Source organism: Neomonachus schauinslandi, chromosome 1, assembly GCF_002201575.2.
Source record: "Neomonachus schauinslandi chromosome 1, ASM220157v2, whole genome shotgun sequence".
In the NCBI taxonomy this organism is placed as follows: Eukaryota; Metazoa; Chordata; class Mammalia; order Carnivora; family Phocidae; genus Neomonachus; species Neomonachus schauinslandi.
Window position 1 is genome coordinate 203351822 of NC_058403.1, and position 22402 is coordinate 203374223.

Below are 22402 nucleotides of genomic sequence, written 5' to 3' on the forward strand. Positions count from 1 at the left end.
TAACTTCCATCAGACAGATAATCCTTTCTACTCAAGGAGGTTCATATATGTTATCTACCTTGGTTTGGCAGCCTCTGTCTTTGGTAATTCCTATATATAAATTCCCCAGCTGACCAATGTTGACCCAAAGGTAAGAACATCTTTATGCCCCTATTCAGCAGGAAGAAGTTACAGAAGACTTCCATCCTCGGCAACCTTAAAGATTTAAGACTGTTCAGGGGGGAATGATGTGGGGAACAAAGGCACAAGGAAATGTAGATAAAATTAAATATCTTTATGACCTGCAGCCTACTGACAAATACTTCAGGCAGGCAGAATACACCATTCCTCCAGGAAACTCCCAACTCTCTTAATATTAATGCTAGAGAAAAAAACAATCTTAGCTTGATAATAACTAGGCCCCTAGTATTCTGTGACTCTTTACCATATGAAACTCATTTTTGGATATTTCCTTTTGTCTTTACCTCCCCAAACTCACAAAGTATATAATCCGCTGCTCCTCACAATCCCAGGGCAGCAGCTCTTATCCCCGTGCTTTAATAAAACCACCTTTTTGCACCAAAGACCTCAAGAATTCTTTCTTGGAGGGGGGGAAGCTCTGAGCCCCAAACTTCAAACCACATCACATGGATGGAGTGCTGGCAGGCAGTTTGAAGATCCCTTCCCAGTTATTGAATTGAGACCACTTAGGTTAGAGTTTTAGCATGCTTTTCTTTGTTCTATTTTCTGTCTGTTCTTTGGAAATCTGGAGTAACCACAGGTTGGATTCTGGGAGAACCCGCCATCAAAATGGGGCCCTGTGGTCAGCTGGAAAGACTGTCAGGGTCTTGGGCTCAGACACCAGCCTCCTCTCCACCCAGCCTCCCCGACCCTAGCGTTTCATTAGGTCCCAAGCGCCCCCTGCTGGGTCTCGATGAGGCTCGGGCAGAGGAGACCTCAAAGTTTTATTCCTGGGATTCTGCAAAGCGAGGCGTGTAGGTTCTGGGTGGATCCCAAGCCACGAGCTGGCGGGTCACCGGGAGCCCGAACTCAGCGGCTCCACGCGCAGCCAAAGTCCACCCTCTGCGCGCAGGATGAGCTCCGGCATCCTGCACGGCTCCTCCTCGTTGGGCAGGACCCGGAAGCGCAGCAGCGTGAGCGCCAGGACCACCTTCATCTCGGTCATGGCGAACGTCTTCCCAATGCAGTTCCTGCGGGCGGAAGTGAGCGGTCTGACTCACCAGGGACCCCAGCAGATCCCATCGCGCCCAGAACTTGGCCTGGGACCCCTAGTCCCGCCCGCAGGGATCCAGAAGTGGGCTAACCCATGCCTGGGACCCCCATGTGGGCTTGCCTATCCCCTGAGCTTGGCCCAGACCCCAGCCCTGAACTCAGGCCAGCAGACAGGGGGAAGGGGCTCTGCCCACACCGAGGAGCCCTTGTTAGACCCACGCAACCTCCACTCCCCAAACCCTTACCTCTAACCTCTGGAAGAGGGGAAAGAAGGAGAGCCATCCTCAATTTCCCCCTTTTCACGCCCCACAGCCATGTCTGGGATCTCAGTCCCAGACCCCTGGCCCCACCACCCTGTCCCGCCTCAGTTGCCCACTGCGCTCACCTGGGGCCTGCAGAGAAGGGAATAAAAGCCAAGGGAGACCTCTTCTTGATGTTTTCTGGGTCAAAGCGGAAGGGATTGTATACCTGGGAGCAGAGAGAGGCAGGGCTGCTGGATGGGGTTTCCCAGGACAGCCAGCTTGGGAAAGGCAGACTTGTGTTTGATGGGGGAAGGTGATGTTTGATTTGCCAGGTCAGAACCCTGCGCCCTCCCCTAGGTCCCCCTGGGGGAATAGACAAGGAGGTGGGTGGGCCGTGGGGACGGAGGGGGAGGCAGCACCTCAGGGTCTGGCCACACGGATGGGTTGTGGTGGGTCGCGAAAATATTAATGAGACAGGTAACACCTGTGGGAGATGAAGGACCAGTCAGGAAGTTTCCCCCTGCCTGATGGGCCCCTCTTCCTACCCAGGAGTATCCTCCCCCTGAGGTTGTGGGCACCTTTGGGGATGACCCGGCCATCTGGGAGCCTGATGTCCTGGGTACAGCAGCGGGCAATGACTGTAACCGGGGGGTGCAGCCTCAGACTCTCCTTGATGCACATGGTCAGGAAGGGCAACTGGGCCAGGTCGTCCCTAAGGAAGCCCCCCAACAATTATCCAGGCAGCAAAAACAGAGACCCTCCCCCCCCCAGTCCTCTAGTGCCCCATGAGATCCCTTCTCCCTATACCAAAATAAATTCCAGATGGATCAAATATCTCCAAACTCATTGACTTTTGTACATTAAATATGTACAGCTTTTTATATGTCAATCATACCTCAATAAAGTGGTTTCTAAAAAAGAAAAAAAGAAAAGCAATATCACAGAAGAAGAGAAAATTTAGCTGGGTGTTTTTAGATTTTCTGAGCAAAAACACAGCACCCAAAAGCCAACCATAAAAAGTTTTACAAATTTGCATAAAAATTACATATCGTTTATTGCAAGAGAGCAAAATCAAAAGCCAAATGAGTGAGAAACAACAGAAACAGATCCAATGTTCTTTCTCTCATGGTATTAGAGATACTAGCTAATGCAATTAGACAAGAGAAAAAAGGAGAGTAATGCAATCTGAAATGTAGGGATAAATGTGTCATTTTTGGCAGATAGTGATTCTATGCTTAGAAAACACAAGAGAATACACCAGAAAAACTTTATAAACAATAAAGATAAAGTAAGGCGGTTAGATTCTTTTTCTTTAGTCCGCTTCAAATTGTGTGGTGATTTAAATTTTTAACAGCTGGTACAGTTAACTGGTTCAAACTGGAAAACTATAAAACACCACACCTCTGACTCAACCCCACTCATTTCCCATTCTCACAGTTTGCCTAGGTTCTTATTTTTTATTTATCCTTTCAGAGTTACTTTTTTGCATTAAAAAATTTTTAGAGTAGCATACTATATATTATGCACACTGCTCTGTATCTTTTTCATTCAACAGTATAGCAATCTCTTCTTGTATATTTCCTGGGATTTGTGTTGAGAATAAAGGCATCCATATTCTGGAATTCTAAAATAATTTCCCACAGTTTCCTCTAGAGCTTTTAAGACACTTTTATTTTTTTATTTTGTTTAAAATAAAATTTTAATTTTATTTTAATTTTTTTTATTTTAAATATTTGATTCCATCTTGATGTTATATTATTACAAGACATGAGAAGCAAGTTGAATTAACTTTTTTCTGGATAGCTCCCCAGTTATTCCAAGAGCTTTTTAATTTTTTTTAATATGAGACTCCATGCTTACCATTTACTAGGTTCACTGGACACAAAATTTACATGCATATTAAAAAAATTAGGGCGCCTGGGTGGCTCAGTTGGTTGGGTGGCTGCCTTCGGCTCAGGTCATGATCCTGGAGTCCCTGGATCGAGTCCCGCATCGGGCTCCCTGCTAGGCAGGGAGCCTGCTTCTCCCTCTGACCCTCCCCCCTCTCATGTGCTCTCTGTCTCTCTCATTCTCTCTGTCTCAGATAAATAAATAAAATCTTTAAAAAATAAAAAAAATAAAAAAATTAGTTTTCCCTAATGATGTACTGTATAGTGACTAAATAACATAATAAAAAAAAATTTTTTTAATAAGTTTTCCATGTTGAAATAACAATTAGAAAAGATAAAAGATGATGATGATATAAATACCTGGATTAAGCTTAGCCCCCCCAAAAATATAGAGATTGAAATCTGTATATTCCAATGAATTTTTAAACTTCTGTCAATACAAATAGAAGATATGAGTCAGCATAGCAACAGAAGTGTCTTAGAGTTAATTTAACAAAATATGCATAAGATCTCTAAGAAAAAATTTTAGACTTTATTAAAAGGCTAAAGAGTATTCAAATATCCAAAAATGGGAGTATTCCTTCCACAATCTAGGATGGTATGTGTTCATATCATGAAGTAATCTGTTTCCACAAGTCAATCATATATTCGACTCAACCAATAGAATATATTCAGTTCAGTGAAAATCTACCTGATACCTTTAGGAACTTGGTAACCTTACTCTAAAACATTTCTGGAAGGATAAAAGATCATGAAGAGTTAGGTCAATTTAAAAATGAAAGATTAGGGGGTGCCTGGGTCGTTGGTTGAGCATCTAGCTTTTGATTTCAGCTCAGAACATGATCTCAGGGTTGTGGGATTGAGCCCCATGTCAGGCTCCATGCTCAGCGCAGAGTCTGCTTAAGATTCTCTCTCCCTCTGCCCCTCCCCGCCTCTCAAATAAATAAATAAATCTTTAAAAATAATAAAAATAAAAATGAAAGGGTGCCTGGGTGGCTCAGTTGGTTAAGCATCTGCCTTCAGCTCAGGTCATGATCCCAGGGTCCTGGGATCGAGCCCCACGTTGGACTCCCTGCTCAGTGGGGAACCTCCTTCTCCTTCTGCCTCTTCCCCTGCTTGTGCGCTCTCTCTCTCATAAATAAAATCTTTTTTAAATTGTTAAAAAATAAAAATGAAAGATTAAGGAAGAGAAACTCACTCTACCAGATATTAAGACCTACCACAAAGGTGCAGTGATCAAACAAACACCCAGTGTGGCCATGCTGCAAGAACAGGAAAAGAGACCCATGCAACAGAAAATGTGAGTAACTGAAGCCTTAACATCTGGTAAGGGAAGCCCACAAAACCCTAGAATAAGGATAGACAGTAGGGCTGTGAAAGAAAATTTGGACAAATTTGTCTCCATAAAAATTAACCAAAAATGCCCCTCAAAAGTCAAAAGGCAATCTTTTGCAACACAAGAGAGAAAAGGATTACTTTTTTAAGTGAGTTATTATAAGTAAATATGAAAAAAGAGAAAACCTCAAAGAGAAACAACAACAACAACAAAAAGGTGAGTACCACTCACATAAAGTGAAAGACAAATGGCTTATCAATGTGTGCAGAAGAAGGATCTGAATAGACGTTTTTAAAAGACACATGAATGGCCAACAGGTACATGAAAAGGTGCTCAAAATCACTAATTATCAGGGAAATGCAAACCAAAACTACAATGAGATCTCACCTCACACCTCACAACTGTTAGAATAGCTATTATTAAAAACACAAGAGATAAATTCTGATGAGGATGTGGAGAAAAAGGAACCCTGTACAGTTGGTGGGACTGTAAATTGATTCAGACACTGTGGAAAACAGTATGATGTTTCCTCAAAAAAATTAAAAAGCAGAACCACCACACTATCCAGCAATCTCACCTCTGGGTAGTTATCCAGAGAAGATGAAAACTCTAACTCGAAAAGTATATATATAACCCCATGTTCATTGGAGCATTATTTATAATAGCCAATGTTATGAAAACCGCTTGTGCCCATCAATGGATGAATGGGTAAAGAAAATGTGATATATAGTCAATGGAATGTTACTCAGCCATAAAAAAAGAAATCAAGCCATTTGCAATGACATAGATGGACCTTACAGGCATTATGCTAAGGAAATAAGTCAGACAGAGAAAGACAAATATCATATGATTTCACTTATAGGTAGAATCTAAAGAAACAAACAAACAACAAAAACAAGCTCATGGATACAGAGAGCAGACTGGTTGTTGCCAGAGGTGGGGGGGTGGGAGGAAAATGGGTGAAGGAGTCAAAAGGTAATAACTTCCAGTTATAAAATAATTAAGTCATAGGGATGTTATCTACAGCATTACATAGTTACTGTATTTTCATTAATAATACTGTATTGACTATAGTTAATAATACCGTAGGTAATCATACTGTATTGCATATTTGGAAGTTGCTAAGAGAGTAGATCTTAAAAGTTCTCAGCACATGAAAAAAAAATTCCATAATTATGTGTGGTGACAAATATTAGCTAGACTATTTGTGCTGATCATTTTGCAATATATACAAATATTAACTCATTTGTTGTACACCTGAAAGTAATAGAATGTATGTCAATTATACCTCAATATTAAAAAGTGTTGGGAGTAGCCCCCCAAAATGTGCAAAAGATGTTAAACCTCTTATTTAAAGAAATGTTCATAAAAAGAGGAAATATGAAAAATTGGCAAAGATTTAAAATTCAATACAATAATACCATAGGTAAAGGTATGGGAATGCTGAAAGAATGTCCAATGGAAAAAAGACAGTCTCTTCAACAAATGGTGTTGGGAAAATTGGACAGCCACCTGCCGAAGAATGAAACTGGACCATTTCCTTACACCACACACAAAAATAGTCTCAAAATGGTTGAAAGACCTAAATGTGAGACAGGAGTCCATCAAAATCCTGAAGGAGAACACAAGCAGCAACCTCTTCGACCTCATCCGCAGCAACTTCTTCCTAGAAACATCGCCAAAGGCAAGGGAAGCAAGGGCAAAAATGAACTATTGGGACTTCATCAAGAGAAAAAGCTTTTGCACAGCAAAAGAAACAGTCAAGAAAACCAAAAGACAACCGACAGAATAGGAGAAGATATTTGCAAATGACATATCAGATAAAGGGCTAATATCCAAAATCTATAAAGAACTTCTCAAACTCAACACCCAAAGAACAAATGATCCAATCAAGAAATGGGCAGAAGATATGAACAGACATTTTTCCAAAGAAGACATCGAAATGGCCAACAGACACATGTAAAAGTGCTCAACATCGCTCGGTATCAGGGAAATCCAAATCAAAACCTCAATGAGATACCACCTCACACCAGTCAGAATGGCTAAAATTAACAAGTCAGGAAAGGACAGATGTTGGCGGGGATGCGGAGAAAGGGGAACCCTCCTACACTGTTGGTGGGAATGCAAGCTGGTGCAGCCACTCTGGAAAACAGTATGGAGGTTCTTCAAAAAGTTGAAAATAGAGCTACCATATGATCCAGTTATTGCACTACTGGTTATTTACCCCAAAGATACAAATGTAGGGATCTGAAGGGATACGTGCACCCCAATGTTTATAGCAGCAATGTCCACAATAGCCAAACTGTGGAAAGAGCCAAGATGTCCATCAACAGATGAATGGATAAAGAAGATGTGGTATATATATATACGATGGAATATTATGCAGCCATCAAAAGGAATGAGATCTTGCCATTTGCAATGACGTGGATGGAACTGGAGGGTGTTATGCTGAGCCAAATAAGTCAATCAGAGAAAGACATGTATCATATGACCTCACTGATATGAGGAATTCTTAATCTCAGGAAACAAACAGGGTTGCTGGAGTGGGGGGTGGGGTGGGAGGGATGGGGTGGCTGGGTGATAGACATTGGGGAGGGTATGTGCCATGGTGAGTGCTATGAATTGTGCAAGACTGTTGAATCACAGATCTGTACTTCTGAAACAAATAATGCAATATATGTTAAGAAAAAAAAAAAAGATAGCAGGAGGGGAAGAATGAGGGGGGAATCGGAGGGGGAGACGAACCATGAGAGACTAGGGACTCTGAAAAACAAACTGAGGGTTCTAGGGAGGAGGGGGTGGGGGATGGGTTAGCCTGGTGATGGGTATTAAGGAGGGCACGTTCTGCATGGAGCACTGGGTGTTATACACAAACAATGAATCATGGAACACTACATCAAAAACTAATGATGTAATGTATGGTGATTAACATAACAATAAAATTTTTTAAATATTATGTATACTATATGTACATAACATATATCATATGTATATATATGTATACTAATATATGTATATGTAATATATTTTGCAAATATGCATTAAATTATACACACCAGAAAAAAAAAAAAGGTATGGGAATGCTGACAACATCAAATTCGGCTGACAGGAATAGATTTGTAATAGCTATCAAAATGACAAAAACTCAGACTGTCTTTGACTCAGCAACTGCCTTTCTGGAAATTTGCACTGGAGAGACGTTCACATGTGTAAGCGTGGGTCAGTGTTCACAGATGTTGACTATCCCATGTTTATTTTAGCCAAAGCCTAGAAACAATCCAAATATCCACCAGTGGGAGAGGTTTAGATAAATTACGTCACTACCATTATGGTAGAATATTACACAGCAATCAAAAAGGAGGAATTAGGGCTCACAAGTCCTATCACACACTGCAGGCTGAAAGGTAAATCAGCACAGAGACTCTGGAAGGCAATTCAGCAATGTCTAGTATAATTGAGAATACTAACATGAGTGACCTAAAGGGGCGAACCAAGTGAACTATGAACAGCTATGCAGCACACAGAAAGAAGGAGCTGTAAGACACACTGTTGAGTGAAGAGAACAAGTTACAAACTGTATGTATACAGAAATGGAAATTGTGTTAATGGACAAGAAGATGAGAGAGAGGGCGCCTGGGTGGCTCAGTTGGTTAAGCGACTGCCTTCAGCTCAGGTCATGATCCTGGAGTCCCTGGATTGAGTCCCGCATCAGGCTCCCTGCTTGCTCAGCAGGGAGTCTGCTTCTCCCTCTGACCCTCCCCTCTCTCATGTGCTCTCTCCTTCTCTCTCTCAAATAAATAAAAAAAAATCTTTTAAAAAGAAGATGAGAGAGAAAGACGATAGATATAGATGATATAGATGATAGACAGATGTATAGATAGACAGATAGTTATGGAAAGACACATGACAAATCAATGAATCTGGAAACCCCTAGGGAGACAGGAGGGGGTTCAGTTGGGGGGCAGGAAGTCAATGATAACTGTAGTCTCCTTTATAATGTCTCAGGGCAAGAAGAATTTGTTCTCGTCATTGTTTTTGTAATTCAAAACTACTTTTCCAACATTCATGTTTTGAGGGAAAAAAAGATCTCAAAGACACGTTGCTAATGTATAGACCTTAATTCCCATTGGATGGGGTAGGGAGATAGTTTTCATATAAATGTGGGTATAAGGATAGAGGTCTTCTGGAAGGACACATAGGAAATCATTGACAGGAGTTAGTCCTAGAGTGAAGATTAAGAAAAAATTCATTTCTATTATAAACTCTCTCTTTCTTTTAAAAATTTATTAATTTATTTGAGGGGGGAGGGGGACGGGGCAGAGAGAAAGAGAGAGAGAGAATCTTAAGCATACTTCATGCTGAGCATGGAGCTGGACATGGGGCTCAATCTTACAACCCCAAGACCATGACCTGAGTGAAAATCCGGAGTCAGACGTTTAACCAACTGAGCCACCCAGGTGCCCTGATTATAAACTCTCTTTTATAGCGGTGCCTCGGTGGCTCAGTTGGTTGGGCGTCTGCCTTTGGCTCATGTCCAGTTCAATGCCTGCTCAACATCCCCAAGCCCCTGGCCTGCCCCAGACCTCAGAATCCCCTCCCTGGTCCCCATGCTGCAGCTTGTCCTCTCCAGTATGTTCCCCACACTAGCCCTAGAAAGATCTTCCTGGTACCTAGATCTGACCTGTCTTCCTCCTGCTCAAACAATTCCCGCAGTTCCCCATTGCTCTTGGGTTAACAACTGAAGCCAATAACATTGCTTCTAAAGTCTCCCACAACCAGCCTCTGCTGCCATTCCCCAGCCACATCACCTCACCATGAGTCAGTGTCTCTTTCTCTTTTTCTTTCTGTCTCCCCCTGTGTGTCTGCCTGTCTGCCTCTCTTTCTCTCTCTCCTTCCCTCCTCCCTTCTCTCTTTCTCTCTGTCTCCGCCCTTCTCCCTCCTTCCCCCTCTCTTCTCCCTTTCCCTCTTCCCTTCCTCTGCTCCTCTTCACTTTTGCCCACTCTGTCCTCTTGAACTAACTGTACCCCAACTACACCCAAATATCTACTAATCATCACTCAGTGTCTCAGCAGAGGCACCCTCTCTACCCTTAGCCTTGCCTCTCATACTCTCCACCCTAGTCCAGCCCATGTGGACCAGGAGTGTCCTGATCCTACACAATTCCCCCACCAGTCTAGAGCTCTTGGAAGACAAGGGCCAGGGCCGGTTCCTTCTTGGGTCTCCAGGACAGAGTATGGACTAGTAAGAATTGGAGAAGGTACAGAACCGGAATAGAAAGGCAATGTGGCAGTGTTCTCTGAATGGGGGCTGGATGGATGAAGATGCAGGTGTTCCTGGACAAGAAGCGAATGATTTTAAAACCACATATCCCAAACGAATCCTGGACTGAACAATATGGAAGGAATTAGAAGGCAAGAGAGAAACAAACATTTAGGGAGTAAAGATGTTCAGGGTAAAAAAATGTGATTTAAGAGAGAAAAGTAAGAGAATGGAGTGGAAGTTCACTTACTGAATATGTACTAAGTGGCATCATCTGCCTTCATACATTGTCACTAATTCTCTCAGAAGCCCAGATCTTTCTCACTTTCCCCTGCTCTCCAGGCTGGGTACAGGCCCTGTCTCTGAGCTCTGCTCCTATTTTCACTAAGCAATAATAACAGAATTAACCAAAAGATTCTTCCCCTTCCCCAACTAGGGAACAAAGCCAATGAGAGAGGTTCAGGAACAAACCATGATGACCTGCACTCACCATTCAATCTCTTGAGGCTCACGGTCCCTCAGGAGCTCTTGCACCTCCTGCCGACAGCGTTCCTGGTATTCTGGGTGCTTTGCAAGGTTGTACAGGACCCAAGAGAGGCCACTGGCTGTGGTGTCATGGCCTGAGAGGCAACCAGACTTACATCTCTGGGCTTATTCAGCACCAAAGGGTGGACAGCACCCTTAATTAAGGGCGTCAGCGGGGATGGGGAGGATGAGGTGGGATGGTGTGGTCCAGGGCCAACCTGCCAAGTCCCTGGGATTGGACAAACCCCTGCCCCCCTATAGTCCCACACTGGGATGCTCACCCTCAAACATAAATGTGTCAGCTTCAGCTCGGATGTCCTCGTCTGACAATTGTTTTCCATCTTCATCCTGGAGAGAAATAAGACACCCCCCCCAACACACACACACACCGAATCATATCAGCTCTGAGAGCTCCTGAGCCTAACCTGAGACAATCCAAAAACCCAAGCCCACCCTACACTCTTACACCTCCTTTGCTCACTATCACCAGAGACCCCACTCCACAGCTCTCCTCCTTGGCCTCTTTCCCTCCTCCTTCGTTCCTGGTGGGAGAAATCAATGATCCATGAATATTTTCATGTTTCTACCTGATGAGGACTTTCAGAAAAAAATTGAACTGGCAACCTGGATTACAGGATATTGAATGACAACTTCCCTTGGAAGTTAGAGATTGAGCATTGCTCCAGAGCCATTTGCTCACATTCTAGGATAGTAAATCCAGAGATTCTTCAACTCCCCTGGCAATAAGCCAACAGAACCTGTAAACACTGCTTTGCCTTCTCAGTGAAGAGGACTTGTTTATACACCAACTCTCTCTCTCAGAATAAGAAGGGGCAGATTTGTCAGCAGTCCTTCATAAGTTCCAAGATTCATAATGTAGAGTTACCTCTCCTGTGATGGAAGCATGGCTGCATGTACAGATAAAAGCATCATGCAGCTCTCAGAAGACTTTTAGAATGGGGAATCACACCTACAATTCTACTCTGGCTACCCTTACTTCTGTGAGCAATAAATGGGCTTCTCTGATCTAGGTTCTTGCATGTAAATAAACACACACATGCACACACACACACACACACACACACACACTAGACTACCATATTAAGTAGAATAAAATCTCAGGCCCTTCCCAGTTTCAGACATAGCAGTCCCCTGCAGGCTGCATTCCACATAGTCATCTCTAAAACATATCCCTAATCCATCCCTCCCTTCCTCAAGCAACTTCCATGGCTCCCCAGTGCCCTCTGAATCAAGTCTCAGTTCTTCAAGCTGAAATTTGAAATCAAAGTCCATTCTACCTCTTGAATTCAGATCCCAGAGAAACCCACCTTGGTCAGCAGGAGGACATCAATGAAGTCCAAAGTCTTGGTCTTAGCCTTGGCCTTGAGGAAGTCATCAACACCCTGATCAGGGAGAGTGCGGCGCCGCTCCTGGATGACAGCAGCTGTGAAGTTGTGCACCAGGCGGCAGGCTCTGCGGAAGCGCTGTCCATCTGGAGTGAGGTAGTACAGGAAGTCCCTGTGCACGAGGATCTGTTGGTGCCGTTTTGCCACAAGGGCACTGAGCTCTAAGATGGCAGCAATATATTCACTAGGCTTCCTGCAGGATGGGGACATGAAGGGGGGCTACAGCTTAGCTCACCTGAAGACTGAGAAAATGCCTCCCACCAGAAGCTGGGAGCTACCTCCCATCAGAAAACTGAGTATCCAAGAACAGATGACCCCACAGGTACATGGTGGGGATGATCCAGGAGACGTGACTCTCCAGAATTTCTTCTCTCCCTGATTCCCATTTCTATGAGCTGCCCCTATGCCCCAGGCACCCTATCCCAGCTGGGACATTATGCTTTCCTCCTCCTTATCCATGCAATTCAGACTTTATCTTCTCCCCTTTGGTCAATGGACCCAGGCCCCTCCCTAGTCTTGCATTCAATGTCAATACCATCCACCATCTACACAATGATTGGTCTTCTCTAGAGTCAGATGTCCAAGAACAGCTTTGACCATGACCCTCAACTGCTCAACCACCTTCCATGCCTCCCTGGAAACCTCAGGATAAAGTTCATATGCCTTTGTCTGGATTTTGAATGTCCTTAAGATAAAGCCCCTGCCAAACCCTCCAACCTCATTCCTAAGGTGACTCCTCACTGTGGCACATGCTTTGCTCATTGTGGCCCCATGGCCTTTATCAAACATTTCTACCTACCTGAAAGGATCACTCTTTCTCTTTCCCTTCCTTGTCGTTCAATGTCTAGCTCTGATCCATCTCCTCCAGGAAGTCCCCTCTGATTGTGCTGACCAGTCCTCCCTTCCCCATCCACTCCCTTATGTTCTCATGCCCAGGGCAGAGACTCACTCCTGGCAATTGCTGTCAAAACTGAAGACACATTTTTGCAGACTGTCCAGGGTCATGAGGCTGATGTGTTCAAACATGTTCAGATGGGTGCTGCCCTCTGACACCAGGCGTTTCCACTTGGCCTGGGAAGAGAAGGAAGCAGAGCAGGGTCTGGAACCTGCCTCCCCTGAAGCCCTCCTCAACACCAACCACCAAGATGGAATCCCCCAGACCCAGCCTCCTGGCCCCAGGCACCCATCCCCAAGGAGGACCAGGCTTGGGTAGAAGTAGAAGCTATTACTATTAAGACCCCATGGCTGGGAGTCAGGAGACCTGGGTTCAAATTCTGGCTCTGCCTCCTATACTCTGTGTGCCCTTGGTCACCTCATTGCCCTCTCTGCGCTCCATCTGCCAAAGCTTCAGTAACAGTTAAGATGACTTGCTGTGGTGTCAAATAAACCAGGATGAAATCCCAGCTCCACTTATTAGCTCACGTGCTAGCTGTGTGAACATGGGCAAGCTCCCTAACCTCTCTGAACCTCATTTTTATCACCTATAATGGACAAGATTATCTCTACCTTATAGAGTTGTGAAAATCAAATGAGACACCATATGTTATAGAATGTGCACATGGTTTCTAGCAATAATAAGTGCTTAATGTTAGCTTTCATCATTTTCATTGTTATAAATTAAGAAAAAGTCTCCTTTTGGGAGCGCCTGGGTGGCTCAGTTGTTAAGCATCTGCCTTCGGTTCAGGTCATGTCATGGGATCCAGTCCCCCATCGGGCTCCCTGCTCAGCAGGAAGCCTGTTTCTCCCTCTCCCACTCCCCCTGCTTGTGTTCCCTCTCTCGCTGTCTCTTTCTCTGTCAAATAAATAAATAAAATCTTTTTTAAAAAAAAAAAAGAAAAAGTCTCCTTTTTGAGAGAGGTAGCCCGTGGTCACTGAGCTGCACATTCTTTTCTTTTTTTTTTTTTAATTTTATTATGTTATGTTAGTCACCATTCAATACATCATTAGTTTTTGATGTGGTGATCCACGATCCATTGTTTTCGTATAACACCCAGTGCTCCATGCAGTACGTGCATTCCTGTTAATACTCATCACCGGGCTAACCAATCCCCCCTCCCCCCTCCCCTCTAAAACCCTGTTTGTTTCTCAGAGTCCATAGTCTCTCATGGTTCATCTCTCCCTCCAATTTCCCCCTCCCCTTCATTTTTCCCTTCCTTCTCCTAATGTCCTCCATGCTATTCCTTATGTTCCACAAATAAGTGAAACCATATGATAATTGACTTTCTTGACTTATTTCACTTAGCATAATCTCCTCCAGTCCCATCCATGTTGATGTAAAAGTTGGGTATTCATCCTTTCTGATGGCTGAGTAATATGCCATTGTATATATGGACCACATCTTCTTTATCCATTCATCTGTTGAAGGGCATCTCAGCTCTTTCCACAGTTTGGCTATTGCAGACATTGCTGCTATGAACATTGGGGTGCATATGGCCCTTCTTTTCACTACATCTGTGTCTTTGGGGTAAATACCCTGTAGTGCAATTGCTGGGTCATACTGTAGCTCTATTTTTAAATTTTTGAGGAACCTCCACACTGTTTTCCAAAGTAGCCATACCAACTTGCATTCCCACCAACAGTCTAAGAGGGTTCCCCTTTCTCCACAACCTCTCCAACATTTGTTGTTTCTTTCCCTGTCCATTTTTGCCATTCTAATTGGTGTAAGGTGGTATCTCAATGTGGTTTTGATTTGAATTTCCCTGATGGCTAATGATGATGAACATTTTTTCATGTGTCTGTTAGCCATTTGTATGTCTTCTTCAGAGAAGTGTCTTTTCATATCTTCTGCCCATTTTTTGACTTGATTATTTGTTTTTTGGGTGTTGAGTTTGAGAAGTTCTTTATAGATTTTGGATACCAGCTCTTTATCTGTAGTATCATTTGCAAATATCTTCTCCCATTCTGTGGGTTGCCTCTTTGTTTTGTTGACTGTTTCCTTTGCTGTGCAGAAGCTTTTTATCTTGATGAAGTCCCAAAAGTTCATTTTTGCTTTTGTTTCACTATGAGCTGCACATTCTTGCTGGTATGCCCCCAAAAATGCAAGGCCCTGATGTTCTATACTTGAGCCATTTCTCAGAGTTGTGTTTGCAGCAAACACCTTTAGGGATAAGGTAATGTCTCCCCCTGGACAAATGTCAGGCTTGCTTCTAATGTCTAAAAAGTCATAGAGTCCCTAAACCTGGTACCCCTACCCTGTCATGCAACATACTGCATAAGCATTGAAGCCCACCTGTGTTATCCTCATGGGATTTGGCGACTTAGAGAAAGAATGCAAATCAAGAAGCCTGTGTGCTTGTTGTACCATGAGTAATAAACTGTCCTTTGTCTCTGACACAGGAGTCTCCTGTCTTCTGACAGAATCCACAAAACAATAACAATCTCACTCCTCAGCTTGCAAGTATGAAAAAAAATCCCAGGCACTTTACAAAACCTCCACCTCCATTTCTTCACTTCCCTATATCCATACCCTCTGCAATGTGATTTTTCAGCAACTGCCATTAAGAGGTGGAGCCTCTCTCACTACCTTTGGATTCTATACTGGCCTTTTGCCTTGCTTTGACCAAGAGACCATGGTGAAAAAACCCTACACCTAGATCTCAAGAGGCATTGAAGCTTCCTCTCAGTCTCTTGTAACCCTGCCTCAGCCATGTGAACAAACCTGAAATGCCTTCTGGAGGGAGAGAATCACATTAAAGAAAGTTCGGTTGTCTGAGTTGAGACCACTCTAGATCAGCCTGCAGCCAGCCAAGCCCAAACATGTGAGAGGCCAGATCTGCAAAGTATATACATGACCCACAGCTGATCAGAGGTACATGTGACCCCATCCATGTCCAGAAGACCCAGCCAACTGACTCACAGACTTGGTAGCAATAATAAACCTCAATTGTTTGGGACCAGTGATTTTGGAAGTGGTTCATTAATTCAGAAATAACTACTGTGTGATGTTCATACATTCAACTGTGTCTCAGGTTCCAAGGCTTCTTTGCAAGGAAAACAGAGAAACTAACCTTCTGAGCACCTTCTATGTGCCAGGAACATGACTATATTACATTATCTTTACCACCCTGCAACATGGGGACCATTATTCCCATTTTACAACTGAGAAAATTGAGACTCAGAGAGCTAGAGCAATGGCCCCAAAGCTAACCTAGAAGAGCCAGTATTCCAGACAAGACGTCACAGAGCCCCCATCACCCCCAAGGCTTCAGCTGGGACCCTGGGTTCAAGAGACTCACATGCATGACATTCACGCTATCATTGAAAATCTTCATATAGAGCTTCAGGATGTTGAAGTGGAAGGCAGGTGTCAGCATGTGGCGGTGGCTGCTCCATTTGTCACCAGCACTCAGCAGAAGCCCATCCCCTAATAGAGGCAGCCAGGAGGAGTGGACAAGAGCAGTGCCTTTCCCTGGGCCCCCAAGGTTGTCCCCAGTCCCCTTTACCCACAGTTACTCACCCAGCCAGGGCTTCAGGAAGCTGTAGAAGACCATGTCCTTAGGCGCAATGGCAGCTGACATGAATGAGGACCATCAGGAGATGCACTTTGGGTTTGGGGGGGGTAGAAGCTCCCACCAGGGGTCTGCATACCCCCTCCAAGCCCAGCATAATAGGAATGGAAACAATGGCAAAGGAAGCAGAGAGGAGTGAGGAGGTGAGGGGAGACCAGACCAGGCTGCAGCACAGAGCAGAGCAAAGGCAGAGCCTGCAGACACACTTAGATGTACTTAGATGCACCCTAACATGACACAACACACCCCAACACACCTTGACATGGCTCCTACCTGGTCCAGCATGTTCAAAACACCCAAACGCAAATCAGCACTCCACAAAATGCCTTTACAGGAAAGTAGGACACCTCATCTGTCCCAGAGCCCCCTGACCTCTCCTGCAACAGTTGACATGGCCCCACCATGTGTTGGGGCTATGGCCTGACATGTCCTGACATGAAACAACATGCATAACACACACTGACAGGATGCAACATGCTCTGACATGGACCCAAAAACAACCTGACAAAACCTCAGTGTGACCCACAGATGGTCCAGACAGGACTTAAATATGACCCACTAATGCCACAGCTGTGGACTAGGTATGACACAGACATATCCTAAGACCTGCCCTGGACAGACTCACATAAGCCCTCAGCATTTCTCAGGACTCTGGGTCGCTGACCTCAGACAAACCCCAAACATGGCCCAGACATGACCTACAGGAGAACCGGACACCTCAAATGGCATCTCAGACAAAAACCAGACAGACCCCACACATGCCTCAAATATTCCTGGCCACAGACAAGCCCCAGACATGACTAAAGGCATCTTCACTTGATCTCAGGTATAACTATATACCATGTATAATCAAGCATGATGTATACCAGCTGTAACCAGAAGGCAGGTGGAAACATAAATGTGACCAGACATGGCCACCCAGCAGACATTGCACAATCACACCCTAGGCGTGAGCACACATGACTGCAGGTCTGGCAGGGGGGTCCAGGTGAGACAGAGACAGTGGCATCTCTGCCACAACCCACTCACCCCCCCCCCCATCTGCAACTGGGCCACCAGCCAAGCTGGAAGCAGCACAAAGACCTCAGCAGTGAGTAAGCTGTGGCCATGGTGTGTCTACCTGGAGCAAAGAGCACAGGCTTGATGCAGGTGGGGTGGAAGATGCAGATAACTGCATGCCAGGGACCCACCCACCAGCAGCACACATCCCCATAGGTCCTTGCCAGGTCCTGTGTGTACAGAAGACCTTCCTCTGAGCTCTGAATCTGGAGAGGAACAAAGAGGACCCAATTCACACTCTTTCTAGGTGGCCATGGGATAACAGGACATGCAGGGCAAGACCGACCTGAGTCTCATGAATCCCCTCCAGCAGCCCAGCCTCCTCCTGGGATCCCTCCCCAGACCATCCATATGACAACTGGGGTCCCATGATTACAAAAACAAAAAGGGTCTTTCCCCATTTGGGATCCCAAACACCACGTTCACCTGGCTTCTCTTCTAACCTCATTTTCCACATAAGAGAACTGAGACTCTGAATGATGAAGTCACTTGCCTACAATCTCCCAGGTACTGAGTACATTCTTGAGATCTAAGCCCAGGTCTGTCTGAACCCAGAGCCTCTGTTCTTAGCCACTGAACTGCTTTGAGTCCCAAAATAATAGCTTTGAGAACCTATGCTTGCCAAAACCAGGCAGTCGGATCCACAGTGATTAAATGAAAAATTGGGGCACCTAGGTGGCTCAGTCAGTTGAGCGTCTGCCCTTGGCTCAGGTCATGATGCTGGGGTGCTGGGATTGAGTCCCACATCAGGCTTCCTGCTCAGTAGGGAGTCTGCTTCACCATCTCCCCCTGCCCCTCCCACCAGTTCGTGCAGTCTCTCTCTCTCTCTCTCTCTCAAATAAATAAATAAAATCTGGGCACCTGGGTGGCTCAGTTGGTTAAGCGACTGCCTTCGGTTCAGGTCATGATCCTGGAGTCCCAGGATCGAGTCCCACATCAGGCTCCTTGCTCAGCAGGGAGTCTGCTTCTCCCTCTGACCCTTCCCCATCTCATGCTCTCTTTATCTCATTCTCTCTCTCAAATAAATAAATAAAATCTGAATGAATGAATAAATAAATAAATAAATAAATAAATAAAATCTTTTATAAGTAATTAATTAAAAATTGACCCTGGGGTGCAGGCCAGGAAAATTAAAGGGAATTCTGCAACTTTTCCTGGAACTGTTGGGAATCAGCTGACTTTTCCACAGGGGTTGAGCTTCTGGGACTCATCTTTACAAGAATGAGAATGAAGCCACCACAGTGCAAAACAGAACCCCCCCCCCCCAAAAAAAAAATGAAGACAGATTTTGATGATGTTGTTTGAGACCTGGATCCAGCCATACCTGAAGACAACATCCCTGGACTTCACTGTAAATAGATGTCCTTTCTTTGATTAGACCATATAGGGTTGAGTTTCCACCACTCACAACTGAAAGAGACCTTGGCAGCCAGAGAGAGCTGGGGGGGTCTTCCCTGCTCACCCAGAATTTGGGTGTCAAAGCCAAGGTCTCTGTCAGATGCTGCTCATTTCCCTGCTCAGCCTGGTCTGTCTGGAGGTGGAAGAAGCAGAAGACAAGGGAAGGGAGCCAGGCTGGGGTGGGCTCTCCTCAGGGAGATTCCTGGGGCCTGGAGCAGGAGGGCAATGAACCTGCAATGGACAAGCTGCAGTGGACAACCAACCCACCAGAATGTCTGTGGATATCACAGAAATAGTAGCCCAGGTACTCCACCAGCTGCCAACCCTCATTGCTCTGGCCCTGGGGATGGGTGAGAGCGAGACCAGGCCCAGCAGGGGACCTCAGATGCTATGGATGTCCACAACATCACTCTGCCCTCTGCTTTTAAAAAAATTTTGGTCTTGTCCCAGACCCAGGTCCAGTAACTCCTCCACCAGGAAGTCTTCCAGCCTGCCCCAACAGAGGCCTTGATTCTCCTCTGGGCTGCCACAGCCATCTCCTTCTGGCCAATTCCTTACCTCACCAGTTTGGGGATTTCTCTGTCTAGATCCATCTCCTCAAGATTGGGGGTTCCTCCAGGACAGAACCTTGGAATGAGGCCTCTTGGGGCCCCAGTGGTGCCGAGAGCACCAGGGTAGGGGCGGGAGAGCAGACAGCAGTGGAGGGAGGAGAGGATGAGAAGGGGGTTGGAGAATATAAGAAGGGAAGAGGAAGATGCTGAGAGAGAAGAGGGGAGGAGGGGCCAGGGACCTGCAGGGGCTGCAGGGAAGCTTGGAGATGAGGAGATTGAAAGCCCTGGGTTATGTCAAGGCGCCCACCACCACAAGCTCTGTATGAGTACCTGAGGCACCGGTGACACTCCGGACCATGTCAGGATGGCAAGAAATGACCAGGGGCATGGTGGGGCCCATCCACAACTTAAACCCCTGGGTGTACGTGGCCACCAGCTGAGTTAGGACCCTCAAGCCCTGCTCCGTGGGGGGGACCTACAAGGAAACAGGGGTCGTCACCTCCCCAGAAGGAGCCACAGCAGGTCCCCTTGCAGCCTCTACAGTGCACAGGGTATCCAAATTCTGCATGGATGGAGGGAATCTCTGCTTCCTCCTGCTCCTTCCCTCTGCGGACAGGAGGGTCCTGGAGGCCTCTCCACATCCCATGGGTGCATCCTAGGTCACAGGGAGAAGACATGCTCTCTGCCCACAGAGAGGCCGACCATGGCTTGAGAAGTCAGATTTTTCTTCTCCTGGGAGTGGTTCCAACCTCAGGGAGGTGCCCATGAGGAAGGTTTGTGGTCAGCAGGGTGGCCTCAGGACTTCTACTGGGGCTCATTCCCACACCTTATCATGTCCTGGCCAGTTCCTCACATGGTGAAGGATCAGCAGACCTTCCAACCCTGGCAGACCCCAGGGGACAGATGTGAACTCTACTCATCAGTCAAGAGGGCAGCTCCCACATATGAGTCCCTACCCTGCCAGGCTGTGCATAGAACATCCTGTCTGTCTATCTATCTATCTATCTATCTATCTATCTATCTATCTATCTATCTCTTCCCATCTATCTTCCCTGAACCTATGGACTCTGATCAGTTGTGCCCTTTACAAATGAGGAAACCAGGCCACATGCCCCAAATGGAGAAATGGCATGGTTAGCTCCTGGGGACGTATCCTCTCCAGTCCCTCTCCATCCCTCTAGGATGCCCCATGCTGGCCTGACAAATACTCCCAGGCACTCCAGACAGGTGAACAGAAGCCATTTTCACCTTTTTGACTGCCCCGTGCTCCCCAGGGACCCTGAGGCACTTGATGAGGTTGGTCCAGAGAGGGAGAGTGACTCAGCTGAGCTCACACAGCAAGAGGCACTAGAGGAGAGAAGAGTGACCCAGACCAGTCTCCATGGCCAAGCCATGGAGGGGGAGTGGGAGCAGTAACTTGATAACATTCCTGCTACCCCCAGGGTTTGTTAAGAACATTCCAAGACCCAGAATCTAAGGCAACCTTCACAATGAGCCTCGGGAATGCCCCCGTTCCGACCTTAACTATAATAAGCAGTAAAATCACAGGAAGTCCTTCCCCCAGCCGTGGTCCTCATCCTGGGCAGTTACGGTGAGCTGTGCCCATCCGTCAGCCTGCCTGGGGATGGGAGGAGCTAGCTGCTCATCCTTTGGCCTTGACCAAGGCAGGTGAGCACAAGTTTACCACCTTTGTAATCGAACACTTAATTTGAGTGTCTGCTGTATGCCAGCCCCTGGGCTGGGCACTCTAGTGTCTGCTCCCCAGAGCAACTATCTAGTTGGAAAGGTGGAAGATACGTAATTGAACAATTAACTCTTTAATTAAGCATGAGCAGACCCACAGTAAAAGTCAATATCTGGGGTGCAAGAGAGGGGTGAAAGAAAGCTTTCGCAAGGGGAAGTGACTGGTTAATTTTATTCAGGTTGTGTAATGGGCCCATTGGGATATCTTAGCAGGGAAGAGGAAGCTGTCCTGGGAAGGGGTGTGCGTGGGAAGCTAGACCCCTGTGGGCTGGGGTAGGGAGGTCATAGCTAATTCCTGCAGACAAGTGAGCAGACAGAAGGGAATGGGCCAGGCAGGGAGTGGACCCTGGATAGCGCCCCTGAGAAGGTCTCCAGGATAGCCATGGGCCCTGGGAACCCCAGGGGACTGTGCCTGTGCAGCCTGCCACGGGAGCCCCTCAGGGGGACATTAATGTGGGGAAGAGAGGCAGGAAGTGGATCCAAAACAGGCTAAAGGTGGGAGGACAAAGATGTGCAAATGGCCTGGGACGGCAGAGTGGAAGAGTGAGTGAGTAAAGAGGGGCTCCACTAGCCTCCCTGCTTCTCACCTGACCCACACCCCAGCCCAACCCCTGATCCCCACCCCGGGCCCCTCAGGAAGTCCATCCACCCTGATACCCCAGACCATGTCCCACCCACACTCACCAGGCCCACGTGACCCCAAAACCAGCTCCGTTTGGGGGGCTGCGGGAAACACCGGAGGCGGCAGCAGATGTCATGCAAGCGGTGGCTCCAGGCCAGGACGCGGGCCAGCAGCCAGGTGGCCCCAGCCAGCAACAGGAGCAGCCACGGGGAGGCAGCCAGCTGCCCCATGCCCAGCCAGGACAGGCTCCACTGTGACATCCTGGGGCACAGGGGACAGAGGGGGAGCTCCTGAGACCCAGCTGTGGGGCAGAAAGTGAGCTCCCTGGACTGCTCACAAAGGGGGGGGGCCCCAGGATGGGAGGGACAGGGACAGGGAGGGGCAGGGAAGGTGAGCACGGGGAACTGGGCAAATGAGGGGGGTCAAAGGGGGAGGAGGATTGGGAGTATTCCAGAGGAAGAGGCAGAGGGAGAGGGAGAAAAGGAGACACAGAGCGAGAGATAGTTAACCACCCACTGGTAGCCCCTCTTACCCCAGGACAGCTGCTTACTGGAGCCCCCCCACCAACCCTGAGCAGCATCCTTCCCCACCCGGTGCCAGGACACCCAGCCTGGTACCTTCAGTCAGGAGCAGCTTAGCCACACAACCTCCT

The 22402-nt window shown here is 46.5% G+C and overlaps 1 protein-coding gene across 1 annotated transcript; it reads right to left on the reverse strand.

Annotated features, from left to right (window-relative positions):
* Positions 1–1012: 1012 nt before the first annotated feature.
* Positions 1013–22402, reverse strand: LOC110574473 (cytochrome P450 4F2-like). The gene is made up of 13 exons (XM_021683170.1): positions 22368–22402; positions 21813–22011; positions 19716–19860; positions 16326–16379; positions 16105–16232; positions 12819–12940; positions 11792–12062; positions 10745–10811; positions 10429–10558; positions 2033–2166; positions 1874–1938; positions 1598–1680; positions 1013–1190 (listed from the first exon to the last, which is right to left on the reverse strand). The coding sequence occupies exons 2-13, from the start codon at positions 22008–22010 to the stop codon at positions 1013–1015; spliced, it is 1575 nt and encodes a 524-aa protein (XP_021538845.1). The 5' UTR covers position 22011; positions 22368–22402.

Excerpts from the sequence above, each read along its gene's own strand:
- LOC110574473 (XM_021683170.1), bottom strand. The coding sequence starts at position 22,010 with ATGTCACAGTGGAGCCTGTCCTGGCTGGGCATGGGGCAGCTGGCTGCC. Across the intron at positions 10,812-11,791 it reads ATGTCCTCCTGCTGACCAAG|GATGAAGATGGAAAACAATT; the intron begins GTGGGTTTCTCT and ends ATTTCTCTCCAG. Across the intron at positions 1,681-1,873 it reads CCGTGTGGCCAGACCCTGAG|GTATACAATCCCTTCCGCTT; the intron begins GTGCTGCCTCCC and ends CTCTGCTCCCAG.